Source organism: Gavia stellata, chromosome 10, assembly GCF_030936135.1.
Source record: "Gavia stellata isolate bGavSte3 chromosome 10, bGavSte3.hap2, whole genome shotgun sequence".
NCBI classification, from domain to species: domain Eukaryota; kingdom Metazoa; phylum Chordata; class Aves; order Gaviiformes; family Gaviidae; genus Gavia; species Gavia stellata.
The window spans coordinates 35399266-35425423 of record NC_082603.1 but is presented as its reverse complement, the minus strand read 5'-3'; the positions used below and the strand labels follow the sequence as shown (position 1 = coordinate 35425423).

Genomic DNA, 26158 nt, shown 5'->3' with positions numbered 1-26158 from the left:
TAAAATAAATGTTCATACCCCAGGCAGTATTTGCAAAGAATTATTGTCCATCCACAATTCCTTTAGATTTTGTATTTGTTCGAGAACCTCAGGCTGAGGAAAAGAATATAGTATTATGGACAGTTAAATAAATCAGTATTTTTTTTCAGTTAAATATAAATCAATATTTTCTTAAAAAAAAGATGCCCTCTTCACCTTCCTTTTTTTTTCTTTTTATATCCCACATCAGACTTTCAGATAGTTAATGACATGAATAGTATGTTCATTTCATTTAATTTAACCACTGTTGCTCTTTTTCAAAACTTGAGGAATTTAAGAACCCCTTTGGAAAAGAAATTAATACAAAGAAGAACTCTTTCGAAGTTATTGTTCTAAACAGTCTACTGGCAGTATGCAATTTATGAACAAGGCAAATAGAAGAAGTGAGAATTGTGGAGCTTCAGAAACAATGAATTGAAGAGAAAGACCAAATCCCATCTTGCAGCACATGCTAAACTCTGCCTTTTGCGTGATGTACAGTCTTAAAAATAGCTTACCAGAGGCACGTTGCTGAACACTTTCCTGGCTATGCCGCATTTATGTACGACTTAATGTCTGCACTTCTCATATTCAGTATGCATTCAGGATGGTGGTATGCAATGATCAAACCTTAAAATTACAATATCAAGCTTTCATCTAAGATGTTCTATTCTTTTCAACACTATAGGATACTAGTGAAACTGAAAAAGGCAGTTCCCCAAATCATTTCTCACTCATTACAGCTGTGAATATCAGGAATTATCAGGTCACAAATATTTCCGTATTTCAACCTAAGCAGTATTTTTCATGAAACACTATTTTCACAGGTAAAACAAGACTTTCAATTTGCCTTAGCTCTGTAAAGTTTGAGATTTTTTTCCCCAAAGTCGGCCAGAAACTGATATTAAGTATTTCATTTGATTCTGACTAAATCCGATTCTAGCATTTTAAAAGTCTGTAGTATTATTTCACTGGAATTATTTCAACACAGCTAGAAACAAATGTATCTGTCTAGCAACACAGGACCATAAAAGAGAGCTCTAATCATCTCCTGTGGTCTAAGTTCCTTGGAACGTTGTAATTCCCATAAGAAATATGATTTTCCAGTTGCCCAGGTCACCTCGTACATTATGGGAGAAGCTCCCGACACATCATGGGATAAGAAAGAACCTGCTCATCTGGAGAGCTCAGTCCCTCAGTTTTCCACGTTTTCACATACAGTGCTTCTATTAAAAAATGGTTAGTCAACATTTTGAAGATAATTTATTTTGCCTTGGCTAATTCTATTGAAATTTTGCTGTCCTTAAATGGTTAAAACCACTTCTAATTTCCAGGCTAAATTAATTAACGGTCATTTTATACTATTTGTTCTTGTGATGATTAATGGTTCTTCATTCCTCCAGAGTGTTCACTGACTAAGGTTATTATAGATAATCATAATTTCCCCTCTCAACTTTAATTTTCTTTTAAATTCCTCTCATTAGGCAGACGCCCTTCTCAAAGGCAACAGCCTACTCCTATGTTGTACATATTACAATTTGATTTGAAATTTGTTGAGTATGGATTATAGCATACCATAATTCAGATGAGATCTCACTAATGTTTTGGTAAGTGGTATTAAAAAATTCCTATTTGTCTCTGTTAGAAATGCTTCTGCTGACGCATTTTTGGAGAATATTTTCATTTTCCATGTAGATTGCCACAGTCAGAATAGAATAGAATAGAACAGAACAGAACAGAACAGTTCAGTTCAGTTCAGTTCAGTTGGAAGGGACCTACAACCATCATCCAGTCCAACTGCCTGACCACTTCAGGGCTGACCAGAACTTGAACAATATTATAAAGGGCATTGTCCAAACGCCTCTTAAACACTGCCGAGCTTGGGGCATCGACCACCTCTCTAGGAAGCCTGGTCCAGGGTTTGACCATCCTCTCGGTAAAGAAAGGTTTCCTAGTATCAAGTCTGAATTGAAGACTGACATTAATCTTCGGTAAAAGTATATTACGTTTTATCCTCTTTCCTTCTCCTTTTCCTTTTCTCCCTAACTATTTTCTTTCAAAATTTCTTCTAAATCCTTGCTGCTGACACCAGACTCCTGAAACCCTGGCAAGAGCTACTGTTTTAATCATTTGTCCCATGCCGTTTTTGACACTTCAGAGATTGAGAGATTTCAAATCCTTGACCCATACCTCGTGATTTAATGCTCCAGTTTTCCTGGAGACCTGTGACACAGATTACCTATTCCCTTCCTTGATTACATTAAGCCACTTGACTATGGCTGCTATTTAGGAAGTGACAATTTCTATTTTAGGAACACATGCTTATCTCATGATTTGTATAATGTTGTTTCCAGAAAATGAATGAAGATACTTACTTCATTTTTGCAACTACCTTTATTCTGAACCCCATGCCTGTTGCTCCAGATTGTCTGTATGAAGAGCACAGAGTCTCCCAGTGCAAAGGGAGGGACTTCAATAGTCCAGGAATGGACTGTCAAAGAAACTAAGCTCTTCCACGCCACCACAGTTCTAGGCAGTATTTTTCTCCAGTAAGAAGGAATCCAAATCAGATTTTCAGAATCCATGAAAACAGGACCTTTCAATCCTTTTTTCCAGGTGATCTTGATTTAAACTAGTACCACTTTTCCTATGACAGTTCTGCAGATTCATGCTGTTCCCTTGCCTTCTGGCCTGTTTTGCTTCTGGTATTTGATTCTAGTTCAGACACTTTTGGACCAGCTTCCTGAAAAATGAGCCAACTCGGGGAGTCTAGTCCTAATAGCAGTATGGGGCCACTGCACTCCTAATTTATCATTATTAGGGGACAGTGTGCTACAATGCAAAAATGTAGAATGATGTTGAAGTCATTTAAAACGAAGACTACAACCCCAACCCACCACCAAAAAAGACACACTGAATTCAGGAAGCATATATAAATTTCTGCTGATCAGAATTCCAAATACCACTTCTGAAAATTTTATTCTATTTATCTATGCAAAAGGTTTCCAGTTTTAATTAAAAATCTGAGTTAAAATCATCTGTTTTCCCCTACACAGCAGTATAAATTAGTAAACATTAACAGGGTTATAACCATAATGGTAGAAGATAGTGCACTGTCTATAAACCAGATGTAGACTCTTAGCTACAGCTTTCTACTACTAGATGACGTGTCAAGATTTGTTTAAAGTGTAATTATCTTAATTTTAATTAAAGCTACAGGAAATATCACCCTCATAAAATTGTAAGCCCTGATTCATCAGCACTGTTTTTACAGATTGCTCTTCTAGGACTGTGGAGGAAAGTCGGCTCAGCTCACAGGGTTTCACAGTCACGGGGCAGGCTGTTGGTGGGTAAAGCACAGGCAGACATTTATTTCGCCATCAGTGCAATAGTGAGTGTCACAGTATGAAATTGTTATCCCACGAAAGCACAGGCCCTCTCGAGTAGCCCTAGCAGTGATAGGTCTCAAAAAGGATGAAGCAGCAGTTTTTCTAAGTTTTGCTTCTCTTAACATATTTACAGTTCCTGCAGGATGAAGTCAGTGAGCTCTCCTTAAAAATAGACCCATTTTAAAACACAGTTTGAACACCCTCAGACTGTTTCTGAGAAGTGTCAGTTCCTATAGATGCAGTAGAAACATACCTAAAGGGAACAGCAACTTGACTATTTTCTATACTGATACTAGAGAAAATTCCCAAAAGCTATTAAATCACAGGGAACCTAATTCTCATCTTAGAGGTGAGTTACGGACAGAAACTGCTTTTGGAGTCCAAAATTTACTTCTGCTAATAGCAATTGCTAATATTTGTAGGATATAATGACAATGACAGATATTAAGAAATTAATACATAACTGACACAAGTATTTATACTGAGATCAACAATTCATCCCACATTGAAGTATTCCAGCAGTAGCACCCAGCTCAGAGTGAGAATCACCTGTGACCTTGATCTGAACTGCAGAAGCCTGATGTAGATGAAGCATATGGTATTATCAACACTCACCTCAGGAACTATGATCAACCTTCTATTCTACAAGGAAATGTGACCATAGCTTGTGGCCACAATACAACAATGCCATTTAAGTAAAAGTTTAATGCCCCGTACACAGAGCATCCAAACCACACAGGCTTTCTATTAAAAAATGGTGCATGTCTTACCAGCTCAGAGAATTCATTATTGCCCAGATCAAGTCTCTCCAGTTGAGTCAGTTTGTGCATTGACCTGTAACAGATTAGGAGATATCTAAGATGAAATTTTTACTTGTAAAATGTCGGTCAGATTTTTTTCAGATAAAAATAAAGCTCAAATGATGCTGTTATTGCAAAAAAGAATTACATCAGACCGATGCTGATGCAAATGAGTACAATATACTCCATCTTTAAGACAAGAGCTGAAGTTCTTGAACTAAAAAGCTAGCAACAATTACTTTAGTAATCTTGGCATAATTTTGCATAGTTGCTCAAGGAAAATGACCTGTGTTATATTTATAAGCATTTGAAAGTAATAGAAAGTGTGACATTTTTGAAACAGATTTATAAATTTGTTATCAGCTTCTTTATAAACCACTAGAAAGTGTTTTGGCTTTTCACAGCAAAAGTACAAAGTATGCTTGTCACCTCCCTAAAACTGTGCCTAACCACAGTCACGATGCAAAAGCACTTTTGTGTCAAGGATCAGCATGCTAAATGAATTAAACATAGATGAGGCTTGTTTTGAGGACTTGTGTTGGTTTAACAGAATGCACTGAGCTGATGGGGTCCCCTCCTCTTTGGGTTGTAGTATGGGTGACCTGAAACATGGCTGCCACTTCAGCAATAAGCAAACTGTCACGCCCATAAGCAGTGGTATTTAGTGACACTTGCTGTCTGCCAGTAGCTTATGAAAACTCTATCATGGTAAGCAGATAAACAACTGAATAGAGTTTTAATTAAAAGTGACCAATCTGAGATTCAAGCCTTTGATCTGCTGCAAAGCACATCTAGGCAAGCGTTCCTCCCCCTGTGCAGTTCATGGCACAGGCGCATGGCAGGGAGACGGTGCAAGCCACGACACCGCGTGTGGATGGGAGCAAGGTGTCGTACTTCGCTGGTGGGGGTCTCCCTGAGAGCCCCTTTTGGGGCAGCAGCTCCTCTGAGGGCAGGAAAGGCTCCACACAGCCTCTGTTGCAAAAGACCACGTGCAAATGACAGCAAAATCAACCAAAGCAGCTTACCCTTCTTCACAGCATTATAAAAGAAAGAGTCAAATAAGAACATATCATAAGAAAGTGAACCAAACGTTAGTATCAACATGCTTTATGCAGTAAAGGGCTTTAAATGAGGAATAATCTGGATTTACATCTGTGACTGATCCCTACGTAACACCAAAAAAGGCACTTTCACAGCTCGGGCTCAGGTGACTGAAACAGGGAAATAAGAGGAAAAGTGAGAAATTGCTAAAAATTACGTGATTTCAAGTCTTCATTTACTTAAGTCAATGGGATAAATCTCCCAGGTTTATCTCTGAATTTGTGCTGTGAGAAAAACTGGTTATCTCAAGCATAGCTTAAACTGACAAAGGCACAGATCACAGCATATGTGGACTGACTGTTAAAAACGATGCTTAGAATACGTGACAGCAGAAGCACTGGCTCAAAGAAGTTATCCCAAAGCAGCAAAGATCTTTTCAAAACGAGAGGAACATTACTGAGCAACTTGTGAACAGGAGCTGAAGGACTGAGCATGCGAGAAGGATGGCAGGACTGCCACTTCCTTCACTGGAATGGACCTTCTGCAGCTGTGTACTGTACAACTTTGCTCATGTTGGAAAAAAATAAGCTTTTTCTAGAGCTAGTTTACTACACGACACGTGTACTATGTGCTACTTCAGGCCTTTCGAAAATGATAGAATTTCTTGTTTGTATGAAATTAAGATTAAGAAGTTGTATTCAAAATGGCTATGACACGAGAATAAGAACGATTTCATCACTTGAATATATCAATCTTGATTTTTTGTAACGGTTGACATTTAAAAGTTAGTAAATTATTTCAAATAGTGCACTCAATACCCTTATTTTATATTTTAAAAGGTTATTAAATTTAAACCAAATGGCTTTATAAATATTCTGTAAAGATTTCATTCATTTTGCAGAAATGGAATAATTATAATTTTATTCTTCCAGGCCTTTCAATGATGATTCTGCACTACACAAGGCATTTTAGCTAGCAAGTCTTCCAAGGACCTAAGACCTAGGGCTATGCAAGTGGTGTAACACGCCAGAGCGATGCTGGATGCTGGCCCTCCGCCGGCCCTACTGCTGTCTAAACCTGAAGCGGTTCCTGCCAGAGTCTTGGCTGCTGCTCGTTAGCTCTACCCCAAGCAATTCCTGGGCAGATCTGGGAGACAGCCTGAGCCAGGACTCCTTCCAAAAGGCAGTGTGGCTACCCTATTCTGGATCAAGTTCAAATTTAATAAATTAATTGCTGCCTTTGCTTCTGTGAACAGAATTGGAACGGATATTACCTCTACTGTAGAATTTTTCTTTAAGCTCTGGTAGACCAATATGCTCTGAATACCATACTGGATTTTGGTGGTGGTAGTGGTAAAAAAAGGGGATAAAAATAATTAAGTAATTTACTGTTAATGGCAACAGTCAGTTCGGAGGCCTTCTAATGTAATCAGAATTGATCCTAATCCAAAAATTAGCATAGTCTTAATTGATGGAATCTAAAATATCAACCATTTTGTCTCTGCAATTTGTATCAGAAGTAAAACTGATTAATAAGATGCTAGGGCTAAGAACGACAGACCTGTCTTAACTATTAAATTACGGAAAAATGAGGTTGTGACGGGGCTAGATAGAGAATACTGTGCATATTTATTACAAGCAAACTTTACTTCTAGTTTTCTAAATAGGAAAAAAAATCACAGAAATATAACTGCCATTCTTCAGTAGCAGAGTGAAGCATTTTCTGCTAGATGTACATTAGCAAAATCAAAAAATATGTAGATAAATATTTCGCTCTCAAGTTTAAGACGTTATGTACTTTCTTAGATTTCTTTAATTAAACAGACACTTTGACTGACCTACTGTATTTCTTCACCATTCAGCATAACTTCAAGGAATGAATCTTACAGTCACAAACTAAGATCAGGCATCAGGTGTGCTTCTGTACTTTACAGAAATTAATGTTCCGTACAGGAAGTTGTTAAAATATACCCAGGCCTCTTAGGCAAATAGTTCACCGCTGAACCAAATGAGTAATTCCTTTTGAAAGAACCTGCTGTCTTTCATATTTAGGCTGTTACCTTGCATCTAACATGATCTGCAGTATTTTCAAACACAGAAAATTTAAGCCAGATAATGTAATAAACACCAATGCATTTACACAACAATTTTGGGAAGTGCAATGCCACGCCCTAAAGTCCTTTGAAACAGATGTTACCAGTACTGTGAAACCACCAGTAATACCACTGCGGGACGTATTGCTATATTATTGATTTCTTCAGTGCCTTCTGTGTTACCCTACGTCTATTTTAACCTTTGTAGCTTTCTAAAATGTTCTTCTAATTGTTCATGTTTCTACTTGTTCATTACTATTCCTTTTTTGTCCAGTTTTGCACAATCTCAGTTTCCTAACAAGTCTGAAACATAGCAAATATGTTATTTCTGCTGATCTTTCGGTGTTTTGGAAATACCTAGAAACAGCCACAGTTTACTTTAAGAATCATTTCATCTTTCTATGCTGACAGCCACCCTAACGCAGATTAATTCAGGATAACTTTTCTTTTTAATGCTTTCTGATAGTTCACCTATTTCATACTCACTCAAGTTCACTGTTGTTCATGGTTTCTTTGTATTTTTCTTTTTCCTGTCGCACAACTATTCCACGTCTCTTTTCCAATACATTTTCCAACCTATTTGATCAATGTTCACAAATATCTCTGAGACAGGAAAGCGACAGATACTTTTTGTGTGTTTGCTAAAACGAATGGCAGCTGCCCACACAGCTCCAAAGGGTTTAGCACCTAAACTAAAACTAAGTAAAAAAGTGAAAACAGATTTTTGACTACAAGGCACAAAACAAGAGGTTGTAGTTTAAGCCTATAGCATGGAGGAGTTAAATCTGACGCTGTTCGAAACCAGTATTTATCAATATAGCTATGGTCAGTCTAGATTGAGCACACAGGTTCTTAAATTGACTTTCTAAATACTCTACACAGACCCCCATTTTAGTAATACAAATCTTGATTCATGCTCCCCAATCTCCAACTTGCTTATTACTTTGAAGTATTCACTACTTTGAATTATTATTGCTATAAGACCAGAAGGAATAATGAAAATATTTTATCTTCTAACAGTAAGTCCTTAGTATGGAAGTGTCAGGAAGGCTGGGAGCCATTCCAGCAGTAAGCGTTCCGCCAGCACAACAGACGAGGACGCTGAAGGAAGATACTGAAGTCACCTGGCCAAAGTGAATGGTTCACACTCCCCCCAAAAGGAGTCCATTTTGTGGTATAGTCTACAATAAAATAATAGTGAAAAATGTTTTTAACCCCTCTGGTGCTCCAACTGCACCGAACTTCTCTTTGGAAACGTCTTGCAAAAGCTGACTGAAATTTTACCCATCTAGACAAAAGCTAAGTTTATTAAACAAAGCTGCAACACACCCAAGTCAGCTCATCTATACTCCCTTTCGCTGTAAATAACACAGACACCCCTAAAAATCTTTATGTTTTGTCTAACTTACTCTTCCTAAAACTTTCACCATGGTGTCTTAATTGATTTGGTACTCTAGTTTAGACTCTGGATATTTAGATACAAGTTGTAAATATCATACACAAATTTTTAAATTAATTGAACTCAATGCAATAAATAATTACATTTGTAATTGCAAACCTGATGACTATGGACACTCTTATTACCACACAGAATCTCATTAACTTCATGAGAAGTCTTTACACTAATGTGTGCACTCGCCGCCAGTAAGTGTTTGCAAGCTGGACTCAGAGTTTCTAAAAATGATGACACTTACTTACCCACAATTTACCAGTTGCTGTTTTGGAAATCAAAGTATTTTTGCTTAAAACAAATCAGTTGGGCCCCTCTGAAGACCAGCCACTCGTTAAACAGTCAGGTTGTGCACACACTCAGCCTGAGTGATTAAGTCCAGAAAAGCATTTAAACATTACCAAAGTTCCTTTAACAAATCCTGACGGCAGGTTTCACTCCCTAGTACCACACAGAAGTTTTACAACACGGGCAACACATTTCAGTGTGTGAGCATTGCAAGTTCATCGTTCTTTACGCTGCAGATGTTACAAGTTTTTCAGCTATAACATTAACTGTATACAACGACAAGCATTACATAGTACAATGCCTTCACATGGAAAAAACCCAGGAAACTTGACATACATTTTTAATAGCATGTACAAAGTTTTCTCTCACAGGCAATATTACTTCCAACTTTATCATTCTGCACTGCAGTCGATAAAAGCTTCTAGTGGTTATACTCCCCATGCCCACGTCAAAGCGCTCAAAAAGCCCAGCCGCAAGACTGAAAATACCTGCTGGGCTGCTCAAAAAGCCCAGACTGAAAATACCTGCTAACTGGAACTGGGAACCGAACAGCGCTATTTCTCTGTTATTTACATGTATAATTACTGTTTATACACATACAGAATTATATATTTTGAAATGTGAAACTCTGAAACTCTTCAAAGATGAAATGGATAGTAATCTAAGTTACAATCGAGTTAGTAAAAATTGTGTATTTCATACTGTATTCTACCTTTGAACAAAACTTTAAGGGTTTGGTTTGTACTACTGTAAATTTACCATAAAAGGCAACTTTTAAACATTACTTTGTGTACTTTCTAAAGGCAGTCTGATACATACTTTCAGAAACTGTAACATTTATACGGGGGCAGATTAATTTCAGTTAGCTGGTACTATATCAAAAGATAAAGCACACTGCCAAATGTACCCAATGGAATAATATATGAGATTTTTCATTAGCTTGCGATATTTTTATCTCTTTCATGTAATTACTTATATTTTTCTTATGAAAAGATTCATTATATTTTTTATGTGGGGTCATTTTATAAAGGTGGAACAGGAAAGGTGCAATTATGAGTAATGCTCAGTTAAATATTCATTGGTTAAATGATATAATGTAATATAATTAATGTGCTAATAAAACTTGCAGCCAAAAATTTCACATAAATCTTTATCCATATCGCATTTGGATCTATTCTTCCATTCATAAGTAACTGCAGGAGTTATATGGAGAAGATATGATGCTCAGCTATGGAAGTGGACCTCACAGTAGGTTCACAGTGAGGTGAATCTTTTCTTTAATTATTTTTAAACACAGTAATGGAACATGGTTCTCAAAAGACTGCAAATGCATGAAAACCAGCATAAAGAGTAGCGTAGAGAGATTACTGAATACTTGTGAAAAATTAACATTGCTCACAATAGTTTTAAAACATTCACACTCCATAAATTATAACTCACATTATACAATTCAGTGGTATTAATTGTAATTCATGGTAATCACATATATCACCTTAATATAACTTTCTCATGTTCTTGCACATTTGTTTCTGCTGCCTTATTCAGAAGATACTTATCTACACATTGTAAACACTCCAAATAACCAGGGAAATGCCTTGCATTTACAGTTTCTGGCAAAACAAGTGAGTCAACTGCCACAAATTGTTTTCATGAAATCATGGTATTCTCATCAAAATCCTGGGCAGCTTTCTGACAGACAGGAGATGGTGACTACAAGAAGGTTTATTCAAACCTTCAATCACAAACTTCTAATCACATCTGAATTATTCCCACATATGAAGAACTGTAGTCATAAGTAACAAAAGTAGCTCTAGTAGGTAAAAATTCATGAGTGAAAAGCAATTGTGTCAGAGACACAACTAGATTTACACAACAATAAATACAATGAAAGAGGCAATGTAATATTGCTATACAACTAAGGCGTGCTACTTCTATGTCATACTTCTACAAAGATAGGGCTGAGAAAGTTGCAACCGTTACATACTCTATTCCTCATGCAACAACATACAGAATTATATTTGTAATTGAGTTTATGATAAATGGATAGCATTATTTTCTGAAGAAATAAAAAGCAAATAAAGGCAAATATGTTGCCATTACTGTATTATCTGCTGTATTCATTTCAAATAATATTTTCTCACGCTTTTGTTGTCCACAGTAACCTTTATTTCAAACCTGTTAAAATGTCACATTCAGGAGTCTTTTCCAGTGGTACTATTTTAAACCTTGCAACGTAATTTTAAATTCATTAATGAATCAGTTTGGAACTTACAATGTACAATTAATACTTAATAGTTCACCTGTTGCAGAGTAGTTAACTCTTAACCAGGGCTAAAGCATTACATGATACAACCACAAAGAGCTACTTACTTACACATCACCTAACGGCTCACAAAGAAAACTCAAGTCTTAGCTTTCAGTGAATCTCAAGATAATTTATATCATTTCTAGAATATAAAACACGTATGGTGTAAAGCAGAGGACCAAAAGTATAAATTAATCTGTCATGAAGTATTGAATCTCTATATTATTCAGGCTTCAAAATAAGAGAGTACGTTTAAAACCCGATTTTGAGGATACAAAATATTGTTACACATGGACTGAAATATATAACAGAGAAAATATCTAAAATAATGTACATAATATCTGAAATAATGTCTATTTCATCTTTAACTATCACAAATAATATCCATTTCAACTTTTAATGATATTGAAGAACTTAAGGATTTTACAATCTGCAGTATCAGTCCACAAATCAGAGAATATAGCAGAGACCATGGGATGATGCCTAAAGCAATTAAGTCTCTGAAGACTAACTCCAGAAACTCTCAGTCAGTCATGGCAGTGTTCTTTGTTACTTCTGTATGGTCTCGTTATTATCACAAAGAGAAGCCGGGAGCAGACAATCCACAAAGCAGACGGTTGCCTTGGTTGCATGGCTATCGGAAATACTGCTGTGCAAAATGCAGGGCTGTACACAATGTTACTTGGGTTGAGCACAGGGGAAACCACCCAACATATTCATCCAGATTAAATGTTCTGGAGTAAGAGGCAGCCTCCATCAGCCTTTGTACAGCAGAATTGTTTGGTTTCATAATACAGTTTGGGAGAACTACCTCAACACAGTCTACTCGTGCTGATGCTCCTGATGCTGCCATTTCTGGTGCCCGAAAATCTGCTGATTCCACATCCTCTGCTGTTCGAGCCACTGTACACTCTCAGGCGATGGGCAAGGGCACTCTCCATCTTCAAATGCTAAGATGAGAAAAATCAATTTCAATGCCCAAAAGATGGAACTGCTGGTGCAGAAGGTGTCTAAACACAACCAATGCATCTATGGCACTGAAGACTTGTGAGACTTTACCTAACTCAGTATCAAGGACCTAAAATAAAAAGCACCATGAAGACAAAAGTCCTACATACAGAAACTGGAAATCAAGCTCTTTCATGATTCAGTCATAATAAAAAGACATGGACACCCAATTTTAGGAAAAATGTTTGCCTGCAAAAGGTACAGATTGTAAAAACACACTACTGGCTCAAAATATTGCCTTCCACATAGGATCCTAAATTCCCATCAGTTTTGTTTATGGTGGAAATGGATCAGATCTCTAAAATTAATCCTTTAGTTCAGGAGCCTGTTATGAATCACTCTGCAACAGGAAAGGTTTGCTCAACTCATTGTAGAGAAAGGTGACATCTTCACAGTTTTGACCCTCAGTCACACATCAATTTCTTTCCCAACAAAGCTCTCAAATTGTTGGGGAAGGGCATTCTAAATTTCAGTTCAGATCCACTTCTGCTTAACTGATTTCATAAACAAACAGAATACAGAGAAAATCTCATTAGCCAGTGCAAAGCTCCTGGCAATATCAAGACTTTATGAATAAATTTTTTATCCTTTTTTTTCCAAACACCTTTTTTCTCTTTTTATTTTGCATCTGCTTTCTGGATTCCTCTACCATTTTCCTGATAACTGGTTTTCATGGTTAAAAACAAGGTTAATGTATGTTTCCATTTTCTGGACTAAATTACATGAAAGTCAGCCTTACCCGGTGCACAAATTTTCTTACGATATGCCCTATGGCACGTAATTAGATATTCTTTGTAGATCCCTGTTTGTGGGTTCTTGCTCACCACACTCTGGGAACACGCTGCATTCTGGAGCAGCAGCTGCTCTGTCAGCATAGGCGGCTGAACAGGACTCACCTGCAGAGTACACAACTATCACCTACTGTTCTGTAACCGCAGGGAAACAGGCTGGGATGGGCTCAGCGGTTTGACTACGAGGAAAGGATACGTCTGGTACTTCTAAAAGTATCTTAAGAGTGCTTTCCTGAACGTTGGAGCCAAGTAATCCCAAATGTACACATTCACAGCATGACCCTGAAATGTCCCATTTTGCTTACAAATCACTGCTTGAAGGATTCTTTGATATAGAAAACTGAAAATTACCGCTTATCATTTGGTATTTTCTACTTCATGCCGTTTATCTCAGAAAAATCTGGAGGGATGCTATCCGGAAGATAGAAGAAAATATGTGCCCACTTGCAAGACTGAATTCCCTCAAGTAAACCATCGTCCCTTTTCCAGAAAGCAACGTGTATTTCTTAACCTCATATCTATCTTAAAATGCTGATTTCAATGGGCAACTTGAACACGGGAAATTCACGTTTGCAAAATTTCAAAGTATATCCAGCTTCAAAGTATATCTAGTTAAAAACATCCGAAATACATGTAACAGCAAACATACAGCTATTCTGTCAGTGAATTTCAGAATTAATATTCCTTGAGGGAAGTATGAGCTTTGGCACATTAGAGTCACAGGGTAAATACACCCTAACAGTCACTGAACCTTGGAGCCAAATTCACATCTAGTAAACTGTATGTAGGTCTGATGAGATCAATGATCTTGCTATAAGATGTCTGCATTTGGACAAAGAAACACAATATATCAGTAAAACAGGTCACATAACGACAATAAAAACTGTTCCATGTTCTGGGACAAATACAGCTTTCCAACAATTATGAACCCAGGACCCGCTGCAGTTCTCTAAATTCAGAACCACAGAAACTGAGCAAGTGTCATTCACTGCCACAAAGGTCACCTCACTGGTTTTGCTTAAAAGATTCGGTATTTGGTAAATAAGGTATTTGACAACTTGCATTTTGTTTACAGTGTAATAATACAGTGGAAAGTAAACAACTGATTTGAAGACACTGCAGTACTGATCAACTTGAACATATTTTTATATTAATATAAAATGACTAGTACTTGGGATCTGGGTCTCCACCATCTCGAAGGCAGAGAAACAGGCTCTAGGTTTCCCACTACTAAAAGACAACTAAAAAAGAACCTGTATCTCTTAAGAATTCAGCACATGCTTTATACTCTCATGTACTGATTTTGCATGGAATGAATGAACATAAATAAAAGAGAGACCTAGTTTTAGCCTGCAAGACTGAAAATGCAGTTTTGGCCCTGTTTTCCCATTTACTTTGCCAGAGAGCAGGAAGAAGACCTAACTTAAGATGCTGCATAATTAACAGGGATGAACCAAGTTCAAAGGGCATTAATGAATATCTGACGACTAAAAGTTAACTGAATCAGCTAACCCAAAAAACAAGAGTAAAAGAATTTTACTCTCAGCACAGGTTTCTTATTTAGCCATCCTTTTGATTCCTGATTCTACGGAAATACGGCTGAAAGACAGTGTGAACACGAACAAAACCCAGGATTATTTCTAATGCGAAAGCCAGAGAAATGAAATGGGGATGTGCTAGAAAAAGACAAGGATGAATCTCAGATGAAAAATGTCATGACTCAGTAACTGTCTACATATTAACTGAGGAAGAAGGATGGAAGTAGTCAGAGATGGCAAGGAGCACCTCAGAAAATGAAAAAGCAGAAGGACAACCCTTGCTGTCGCACACGAAATACCTGTATATAGTTACAGTTATGCTCCCTCAGAAGAATGGTTGATTTCTTCATAGGTGATCTCCAGTAGTTTCAACTGAAGAAGTATGGTTTATAAGATCTGGAAGATCTCTACTGACCGGCTCTCCAAGATAGTTACTTTACCACACCATTGATACGGTGTTTGCCTGCAGTGCCTGTTTGCCAAGTGGGCTAAGAGAACATCACAAGCAAATTAACCCCACCCGACACACACTGCACTCTGGGGAACGGCTGCCAAAGAGGAGGCCAATGTAAGACTTCTATCTAAGAGGCATAGCTTGAAAAGGGAAAAACCACAGCAACTGCGGGCCAGAATGCGATCTTCTCATTCCGTTATTAGAGAACGGTTAAAGATGATATTCCATTACGAAGTATGGCAAATATGGGCAAGATTTGTTTCATAATCCAATGGCAGGAAGCAAGCTGCAACACAGAGCTCGTGAGCTTTAACTGAACCAGTCCTTTGGAGACACTGAAGTGGGAGAAGCATGGAAAAGCCATACGTGCTGAAAAGACAGCTACAAGGCACAAGTACTGGGTATAACTGGTGAATATGATCTACAAATGTATTTCAACAGGAAATACAAATATTAATAGTTCATAAAAGAACTCACTGGCCAGCTACAGGGAAATGTAATTGCGATAAAGAGCTAATGACCATTGTAATTTATTCAGACATATGTATTCCACAGTTTTTCAGAAGTAATTGTCAACCATGTTTTATATGTGTTAGAATATAAGCAGTTGAGAGTCATCCAGTTTTGCATTATTGTTTTCATTTTCCTGATTATATAAATAAAATGCCTTGCAGTGCAGTGAATTTTTCAAGGCTTGAGGGAAACGGCAGCACAAGGTAACCTTCTGCACACCACAGAGCTGATCACAGGTTAGGCGCTGTCTGCTTGCTGGCCTTGAGGGACCTTCCGATGCACTGCGAGAACACAGGTCACAGGATATCCCTTCCCTCTCAGGTGAAGGGCCATACGGCCACTGCTGAAGTTCACAGCCCACAGCATCTGCAGGTACAGTTTCTACGCTTCGATACGGCTAAGGATGGCAACAACTAAAAACATCATTCTACATACGTTTAGCTCAGAACCATCCATCCTTAACCCAAGAACCTATTAAATGACAGAAACACACTGTCCCAGGGCATCAGGTGGAGCTATTACTCAAAGAGAACACAGGGGAGCGACACACAGTGCCACACATACCGATACTCAGAGGAGGTGCGTGTTACCTGCAAGTCAACGCTGCAGCAGTACTGCAGCTGGGAAACATCTGTTTCTAGCAGTCTCCTATTCCAGCTGGGAAAAAGAAAAGGTCTCCGATGGTCATGGCAGGTAAAAACCCCATCCTGTTCTCAATGCATTCCAGCAGTCATCTTCTCTCTATTTAATTCCTCTTGCAGTCTGAATTGTGTGCAGGCGTTTTTACTCTGTAGATTTTATTTTTCATCAAGTAAAATTAAAAGGATACTGACTTAAGGTGTTCTGAATATAATGAGCAATTTCCTCGCATGCCATAAAACAACCATACCTGAGAAAGCAGAGCACAGAGTCTAAGCATAACCAAATTAGATCTCATTAATAACAGTCAGAGTGAACTCTGTGTGTGTTTAGCTCCTGGTTGTTCTGGGAGGAGCTCAGGGTTCTGGTATAATTAAGAACAAATTAGTGTAAGGTGGGCTAGGGTGATTCTCTACAGTTATAAATGTTCTCCCCTCCTACCACTTTGTGCCATGAAGTCTTTATCTGAAACTTAGCCCTACTAATCAGATATAAACTCTTCTGAAAAAAGAAATCACTTTTGCATCTTTTAAATGGAAGTTTTAAAGAAGCAAATAAGTGATAAATAAATTTAAAAAATGTGGTGCATGAAACGGGCCTACACACAAAGCTCTAATTTCTGCTCTGCCTTTCCTTTGCCCATTTGACACATGAAAATTATACAGCATGAACACCTCCCGATGAGAACCACTAATCACAGTTAAAGTGATAATCTAGGATTATCCTAGATGGCAGAAGCAGTACTGGTGTATGTTCAATGCCGTACAAGAAGTTCTAGCTGTATCTTCACCCAGAGTGTCCCTTACAGGAGATACGCCAAAAAACCTGCCACTAATGCCTTCAGACAGGAATAATTAATGCCATTTTTCAGACAAATTTGACCCACTATATATGGTGGAAAAGCATTCTTAAAATAAGAAAACAATATAATACATTTTTCTGCATCTTCTCTTAGCAGTAAATATATTCAGTTTAAAATAGCCTAAAGGGAAGATAGGTAGTAGCAGTTGGTTATTAAAATATTGGCAATATTTTAATAACGTAGTGCCAAAGTAGTAAGTCTTCTGAATATGATTTATTAAACTCAGCCAGACTTACTATTTGAAGAAAACAGGTCACCATGAATGATGAAAATACTTGTAATCTCAAAGTGTGGGAAACAGCTTACATCTTTATAATAAACTAGAAGGAAGTGGAACAGCATTTCAAAAAATAGCAGTCTAAAGCTAAGCTTTTAAACCTATATTTAGGTGCCACTGGACAGATTCTCAGCTGATATAAATTGTCTGTTCTACTGACTTCAACACACTTAAGACAACCTGTGATTTTTGCAAATCTACTTCCGAAAACGGGACTTTGGAAGTGATAAGGACGTTAGGAATATAAATGTTATTGAAGTCAATGGGACTAATGGTCTTAAGTCACAAGAATGCTTTTTCCAACTCCATTTTCAGGTAAATGGAAATAATAATCACTATTATTCAGGAAATTTCACATCTGAAAAAAGGTAACACATTGTGATGTTTTCAATGTCTGAGTATCTTTCTGAATCTTTATTGCCTCATTCCTGCTGAGATGAAACTAAAGAAACAAGCAAGGCCATATCTACAGACTTTCAACACTGCAAAAGCTGAGAAATGTTTGTGCTTACCTTTAAAAGTCAAAGCAAAGTGGTATTGAAATAGGGAACAAGAACAAAATAACTTTACCTGACAGTGTTTCAAACAATATTTTGATAAATCACCAGAGATGCTTCTAAGTGATATATGCCAGCTTTTATACTAAAATGATTACTTAAGGGGAATGTCAGCATTCAATACACCCGCTGTATCTATACAAGTGATTCATCTGTATTATTCTGCGTACTCCTCAGTTTGGAATAAAGTCTTAGCTACAGAAGGGCATAAGACTGTAACTCTCTACAGGTTTTGATACTTCCAATTTGCAAACTTGACCTCTGCAAAACACCTGCTATTATTTTATATGTATTTTGCCAAGGAAAAATCTAGTCTACTTCACTTTGTATTGTTTTAAAAACAAATTACTATGTGCTTTTTATACAGTTTTTATGATGCGGCTTAGAAACCTTGATCTTTTGAGTCTCCTTAAACACAGTCTCACCACTTTTAAGAAATAACCAGCATAAACAAGAGTTACAAGTAATTTCAACAAATATGTATTTATGATCATTACAACAGGAACAGGACAACCTTCGCCACTTTGCCTTGTTTCTGCCTGATTTCTTTGCTAGACGTTTTGTAGTTGCAGATAACTGGCACATTAATTTGGTGCAGATCAGCATGGCAGCTTGGTAGTGGAATTAATTAAAAGTTTGGCATTCCCAGTGCAGCATTTAATATTCTGGCTTATTTTTCAGGTGTGAAAGAGTTATAGCATTGCTAGGTGATTGGCCAGGGAATAAAAGAAATAACAACCCATGACTCATAAAATTTTTTATTTAATCAGTTTGTAAAAGATAATTAATTAATTAATTACTTCCCACCACCACTTTATAGAGCTCCTTCTTTCTATGTTTCTATGGTTCTATGTTTCTATCTGGGGGAATGAAAGAAATGGAAAGAAAGAATGTTAGAGAAAAATGTCAGTTTTTCACATTATATTTACAGAAAAAATAAAAATACACTTGGAATTCAATAGAAGAAAAAAATTCCATTTTATGAAATTTCCTAAGAGTGAATTCTTCTGGGTGAAAAATGGGATTCTCTGCCCCCCCCTTAAGTCTTTGTTACAATATATATTTAACTGTGAAGCCGCAACAGATACTTTCATTACATATGCACAAAAAGATTTTTTTCACACCTTCACTCCTTAGCCATAAGGAAAAACTTAATAGATGGCATCGTTCTTATTTACATTTCTCTTTGAAATATTTTTCGTGGAAAACTTTAGATGAGACTGACCTTCTGTGCTTTCGAATTATTGGAAGAAAACATATCCATTGCCCTTTATCAAGGAAGATACTCAAGCATTGATAGTAAAATATTATACAAAAATAAGAAGGTTTATTTTTCATGGAATTTTTGAGAACCACTCTTTTGTGGAACTAGAATGCACAGAAGTACTGTTGTAATGCAAATAGTGGCAGTTAAAACCCAGAGATTCTTTACAACTTGAGACATGTGCAAAAAAAAGCAAACCAGAAGATTACCAACTTTATATTGCCTACAATAGGTAAGTCTAAACAATGATTTTTCAAGTAGAGTCTGAATTTTGACAACAAACATACTTATTAGCAGCAATGCTCAGAGATAAGACTGTATGGCCAAAACATATTGCCTGTATTTTCACGGTTATATTTTATTACAATCAAAGCCTAAAACTGTGCAATCAAGAATAAAAACCAGTTGTTTACATTTTAAGACTGAAAACACATCAAAATAAAATGGCTAATTTTAACAAAAGGAAAAAACCCAAACCCTATCATCATCATCACATCCATAAAGTCCTTTTATTCCTGACTCAAACTGGGAGTAAAATTACAGGTATGAAGTACCTTGGCAATGCAGGAAGATTACGCTAAAACAATTGCAAACCGAGGGGACAGAGGTAATTGGAAAATAAGTATCTTTCAGAAATGTACTGATTTAAAAGAACAAAGAACAACGCACGCAAACATCTTCAAAGGAATATCAAAGTGCTGATCAACACGAAGAATCTTACAATGCAGTTACATCATTTGTGGTAAAAACTTACCATTTCTGTTGATTTCAGCCAGTTTACTTAACAACCACCAAAAATTGCCTTATGCGGAGAGCAGATTTGATGTTGCAATACACCACCGAGTTCAAATCGTTGGGACTGCAACATAGGCCATTTAAGTTTAATCTTTCCACAATTTTCTGGTGAAAACTCGAAGGCTGTGACAGGACGAGGTCGGACTGGCCAGCCAGGGCAGACTGAATGCACATCCCAGCGTGTCCTGCCTGGCAGGACACCCGCAGCCGGTTCCTCCGGCAGCTGTGGTACAGGGCCCAGCCGGCGCTTCCCCCACCGCCTACCTCCACTCGTCTGCACTGAGGAGACCCACCCCCAGGCCAAAAATGCTTCTTGTGTCTCTCAGCAAAACACAGAGTGATGTTTTTCAATCTTAAAAGGAGGAGGGAGAAGGTACTGACGATTCTGATACTTTGGCAACTTCTCATTCCTACCTCTCATGGCCAGTTTATCCTTACTTGTTACTCTGCTAACCACACACAGCTCCGTCCCTTGTCCAGGCAGAAGAAAGAGTTCTCTTCCCAGTTGCCTACCTTGACTCTGTGTGTAGAGACAAACACTAACTTCTCTCCCCTCAACTTCTGTTTTCTTAGATTAAGTAACACATTAGTTTTAGGGCCCTTCCATATAATACACTCTCCATTCATTATTTTTCCTATCATCTGATTTATACATCTGATTTAGCTCTTCCTCACTTCACTCATTTCCAGATGAGGCCTCCCTCTTTTTTTATACAATGTCATAAACACCTCTTTGTCTCTAGTGAAAATACTTTGACAAAGAACATTTGGCATTGTCATGGCTCTATTAGATCGATGACTCATAGACATTTTACATCCTTCTAATACACTCGTGTCTTTTTTTTTCCCAATATGATTTCTGATTGAAGAACTCCTAATTTATAACATAAATTCCTATTAGTCCCTCTGTACATGACCTTGCACACTGTACTATTAAATTTGATCCAGTTCTTAATTGCTCTCATCTTCAGAATTACATAGTTCTTCCAATTTTAGAGGCTGTACTTGAGAACTTGGATCTACAAATTTTACTCTTCACAAAGCAGATTAATTCTGAACAACAGCCGAAGACCAAGAGAAATCCCGTTTTTCCCTAACATTAGCTGCTAGGGACCCACCCCTCTGGTAATGTCACCATTGTACATTATTTCCTAATGGCACGGCATTGCAGAAAAACAATAGCTGTAATACCTACCATCAAGAAAACCAAAGAAGACATGAGAAGCTACAGCTTCAGTTGGGAACCGGTGAGTCATTAGGATGAATACAACAAATACAAGTATTTTCTCATCAATTACCAGCACCTACAGTTTCTCAGACACTAGTGACTCACCATTTACAAATGCGGTCTCTACAATTTTTCAATTTTACAAACCTGTACTGAAAGAAATCCCACAAAACTCTGAAAAGGTGTTTTCCTCAGCCCAAACAGCTCTAAGAGCAACGATCATATTAACTACTTTAATTTACTCAAAGATTTTTGAAAAAATATAGGCAGGCTGCCTGGCTGCTTAGTGCAAGCAACAGCACGGGTATAGTTTCCAGATTCTTTACTGAGATACAAAATATTCTTGATCGCTCTCAGGAATTCAACAGGATGTTGAAGTCCCAAAACATTCAGTTTAGGAGTGGCAGGTCTGCCGACATTTGTTGCTATGAAGAGCAATGAATATTTATGACACAGCCTAATCAGAAAATATAAAATTCAATGCAAATTAATGAGCTTCCATTGGAGTAGTAACCAGGCCAGGCTTAAATACGGCTGTTAGATAAATTAAAAGCTTTTGTTGATACATTTGAAATGTGCTCAGAACACTGCTTTCCTAACTAAGTTGTAAATTTAGCTACTAGATTTGTTTGAAGAATTGGTGATTTACTTCAATTACTGTAACAACTCTGTGCTGTCCTGACACAACCACAGATCCTCAGCATGCAAACAAGCAAAGTGATGAACATTAGTGAACCATCTCTGAGCTTCGTGTATGTGCCACGGCTCCTAGAATGCTTGGCCAAAAAATTAGGAACGTTGGCCTTTTAGTTTTGGGGTTGGGTTAAATTGTGGACTAGCTAGTCTAGGCCAGACTATTTTTTAAGAGCAGAAAGGCAGCATGCACTTTTCCTAGGGCAGGCCAAGCAAGGCTTTCTGACAGCAGCAGCCACATTGCTCACGGGGTGTAAATCCTCAGCAGCCAATATAATCTAAACCGTGATCCTAATGCCCCCTCACTTTCCTGTCCCCCTGATACTCTGCACCTTCCCCATCTTCTCTCCTAGCACTGACACTCAGGCCACCCTACTACCTACTGCTCCTTCTTTGGTTTGTTTTTGCTAGGCTGGTTCCCACTCTATGAAATGACTGACTATAGATACAGATACAGTGTGTATATGTATATAGCATATATATGTGTAAGTACATATAAGTGTACATACACACACATATTTATTATATATCTATATCTGTCTGCCTACAAAAATACACACACACCTAAAATGCATAGTTATATATAGCCTTTACATAGCTCTGCTTCCTAAGTATGCTGATGTAATTATGCTAGAAGATATTTTGGGCTCTACCGATTCTCTCTTCTCTCCTGTGAGGGTTCTTCCATTAGCCTGAATATCCTTGTTCCTTTGAGCACCAGTGCAATGGCTCAGGTCTTTATTACTAACACACAAACCAAGTTATACTCAAACTCCTGGAAAACAGTCAAGATGGAAATGAAAATACAGTCTGTACTAATGTGAAGTCTGCCTAATATAACTGCCTTATCACTTACAAGGGGTAAAAAAATGAATGGGAAAACAATGCTAGCATTTAACCAGCTGCCCTTTGGTAGAAGGGCAATAACAATATATCCTTTTCAATATTCTGGATTTACATCCAATTTGAATATAAACTTCTGGTTTTCACTTATTTTGGGAGAATATCAGACTGTATTTGGAAGATCTACTGCCTAACAGTACATTTATTACAACTGAACATCCAGAAAAAGGGCACCAGGCCTTGAACTGCAGTCAGAACTGAAGCAATCAAAGCCAAAGGCTGACTGCAGAACACGGCTGCTGCTGCATGATTTAAGGTTGACTCATCATAATGTAAAAGTTGTTTCCTACAGCGTAGGCAGCACAAACATGACTTCTGTATTTGTATCCACTTTGAATTTTCATTCAGCTAGTCTGAAGTAACTTTCCAGAAACAACTAATGCTTGGAAAAGGTTTACTTTCTATACCAATATATGTTAATACAAACAGAAGTGCTTAGTGCCTCTCACACATTCAGTAAAATCCACTTACCAAACAGTGGGAAAACATAGTGGTACTTTGTATCATTTACATAACTCCTCAAAGAAAATTATTAAATATCCTGTGCATCAGAGGGCTTGGATTAATCACACAAATTAGAAAGTCACTGTCAGACCATTCTGTGGTTCTTACAGGAGTGTCCAATATCCATAGCGATTCATAAAGGGCAGCCTTATAATGAAGCATAGGCCTTGGAGTTCGCAGCTCCAACACAAAAAGTGTTTGGTAAATGGCTTCAAAAACATCAACACAGACACTGCTAGCCTAATAATTATTTAACTGCTAGGTAAAAAAATGCCTCATTGTGCAATCATACAGGAAAACAGCACTCAGATTTGTTTGTATCAGAGGTGAGACAAAGCCATACAAGCTGAAGCTACAATTAAGAGAGTGGGAGACAGAGAAGGTGGTAACAGTGGTATGGAAGCTGATTATCTGGACTGAAATGGGAATACCAAGACAATAATGTGAACACCTAATTCGCCAAGCCAGGTGCATACACACACACGTGCACACACACTCACACACTTCAGAACATTTATGAGAAAACTCAGTAACTCCTGGTTCACCATCACGATTTTAAAATAGCAAAATATGTTTGGTAAGTAGCTATGCTCTCAATAACAGCCTCCTCCCTGTTGTGAAATTTTAGGCCTGTGACTGTTTGAGGAACGAGAACAGTGCAGCGGAAACGCTAGCTCCCGACAGCAGCCATGTGCTGGGCAGAGGCACTTTGGGGGCATCCCCACGCGGTGCCGGGGAACAGCACAAGCACTTCCACACAGCTACCAGTGCCCTGGTCGGTGTGGGTGCCTCCAAATCGGTGGGGACAGAAAAGGATCGTTGCACGGGGAGATATGCACGCTAACCCTTCTATTGCAAGCTGGTACAGACACAGCACCTCCAGAGACCCGGTGTGTTATTATATCTCTTCACTAACCATTTGTACGTAGACATACATACGTGTGTGTATGCATCGATGTATGTATGTATGGAAATACATATGTGCTCTGATACACAACTGAAATGTGCAACTAACTTAAATGTATTCTTTCTTATAAATGAGAAAAATCTTTAAGTAAGGTGTTTTCTGTTTCCCTAGACACAACAGATGAAAAGCGCAGCTGTAATCACAGGTTGTTACAGCGCTGAACCCAGGGATGCTGACATATTCCCTGACACTGATTGACAACACCTACACAGATAATACTAACCAACCCACCTGGATAACACTGAACAACTCTGACAAACAAGCAGAGCTTGTACTGTTGGGGCAGAGGAAGGAAAGGTGGAGGTGCTCACTGGGTGCATCTGCCTTCCAGATTTCATGCTCAGGACAATTTCTTTTTCGTGCAAGTTTGCCTTGTGCCATCTATACACATGCACACTCAGGTGTGTCACTGGTTACAGTGGAACTGTCACACTGTTCACTTTTCACAGCTTCACCGTGAAACTGTCACAGCAGTTTCCTTCCTGGTGAAGCCACGGTAGGCGTTGCACCGTGCTCCTCAGTGGTCAGCCTCCTACACGTGCTTGGCACATGTCGAGGCCACCAAGCAGCACAGACTTCACTGTCATTAAAGGTGCAATGTGGACGTACAGTCCTGCGACTGCAATATGCTGTGGCAGACAGTCTGTCAGTCTGTCCTCTCTGCATCAAACAGCAAGTAACAGACCCACACAGGGAGAAAGGTCAGTACCCACATGAGGAGACCTTCAGGAGTAACGTCTGGCTTCTGACCTTAGTAGCAACAGCCTTTCTCAGGATGGCTCTGGGCACGTACAAGGAAAATAATCACAGTGAGATGTCCTCCACATCAGCTAAGCAAGCTAAATCGCTGCTGGGAGAAGATCAAGACACTTAAAGCAATACAAAATCACCTGCTGAAAGGACTTGAGAAAATCCAAAGCCAACATGGCAAAGAAGAAAATATGGGAGACTTAGAAGACATCCTTTAAAAAGATGAAAACACGTCCAAATAAGGAAAATAGAACAGAATGGTTAACTATAGAAGGCCAGAAAATGTCTTCAGAAACATTTGAAAAAAGGCATAAAAACTAATAATAAATCTTTCCTCAGGCCCCTCAGGAGCACGAAGCCTGCCAGAGTCTATCGAAAAGATATAAAAGGAATGTTCAGAAAAAAAGAAGGTCAGAGCAGAAAAACGAAATTAATTTTCTGTGTTTGTATTCAGAGTTTGGGCAGGCTCCCATGCTGCGACGCTTACCCACAGTTAAGAGCTCTGACAACATGTGTGTATGACACACAAAACCTCTTGCACAGTGCTTCAGCGCTGGATGACTGGGAAGTGTGTAACTAATGTCACACCAATTTTTAGATCATTCCAGGATAAGCCTAGGAAACTACAGACCAGTGACTTTGACAACCGTAGGCAGGCAAATTAACAGAAACTTTTTAAAGCAATAAAATAAGGGGATATGCAGACAAATATGACACACTGGGGAAATCCAGCATAATTTTTGTGATGAGTACGGATGACTCAAAATGCTTCTGGAGTCTTTTGAAAGAGTCAAGAGTACAAAAGAGCTGGGTAATAAAGTCTACCCTCATTTCCAAGAGATATGTGCAAAGGTCCTTCACTGACTGTTCTTAACCTATGCAGCTGTGTGAGCAGAGAGGGTCTTCACATGGATAAATGAATGATCAAAGATTGCAAAAAAATACCAATTTTCAAGGAGTGGGTGGAGGAGGAGGAGCTGCCAATAGTCAGGCTCCGGGCTAGGGCACGTGCTGGTTAGTTTATAAACGACA

The 26158-nt window shown here is 38.2% G+C and overlaps 1 protein-coding gene across 1 annotated transcript in view; it reads right to left on the bottom strand.

Moving 5' to 3' along the window:
• Nucleotides 1–26158, bottom strand: part of LRRC7 (leucine rich repeat containing 7) — a 103636-nt gene that overhangs the window by 62184 nt on the left and 15294 nt on the right. Inside the window, exons 6-7 of the mRNA XM_059821792.1 lie at nucleotides 4178–4241; nucleotides 19–93 (exon numbers count right to left, since the gene is read on the bottom strand). Coding sequence (XP_059677775.1) covers nucleotides 19–93; nucleotides 4178–4241 — 139 coding nt within the window. The remainder of the gene's footprint in view (nucleotides 1–18; nucleotides 94–4177; nucleotides 4242–26158) is intronic.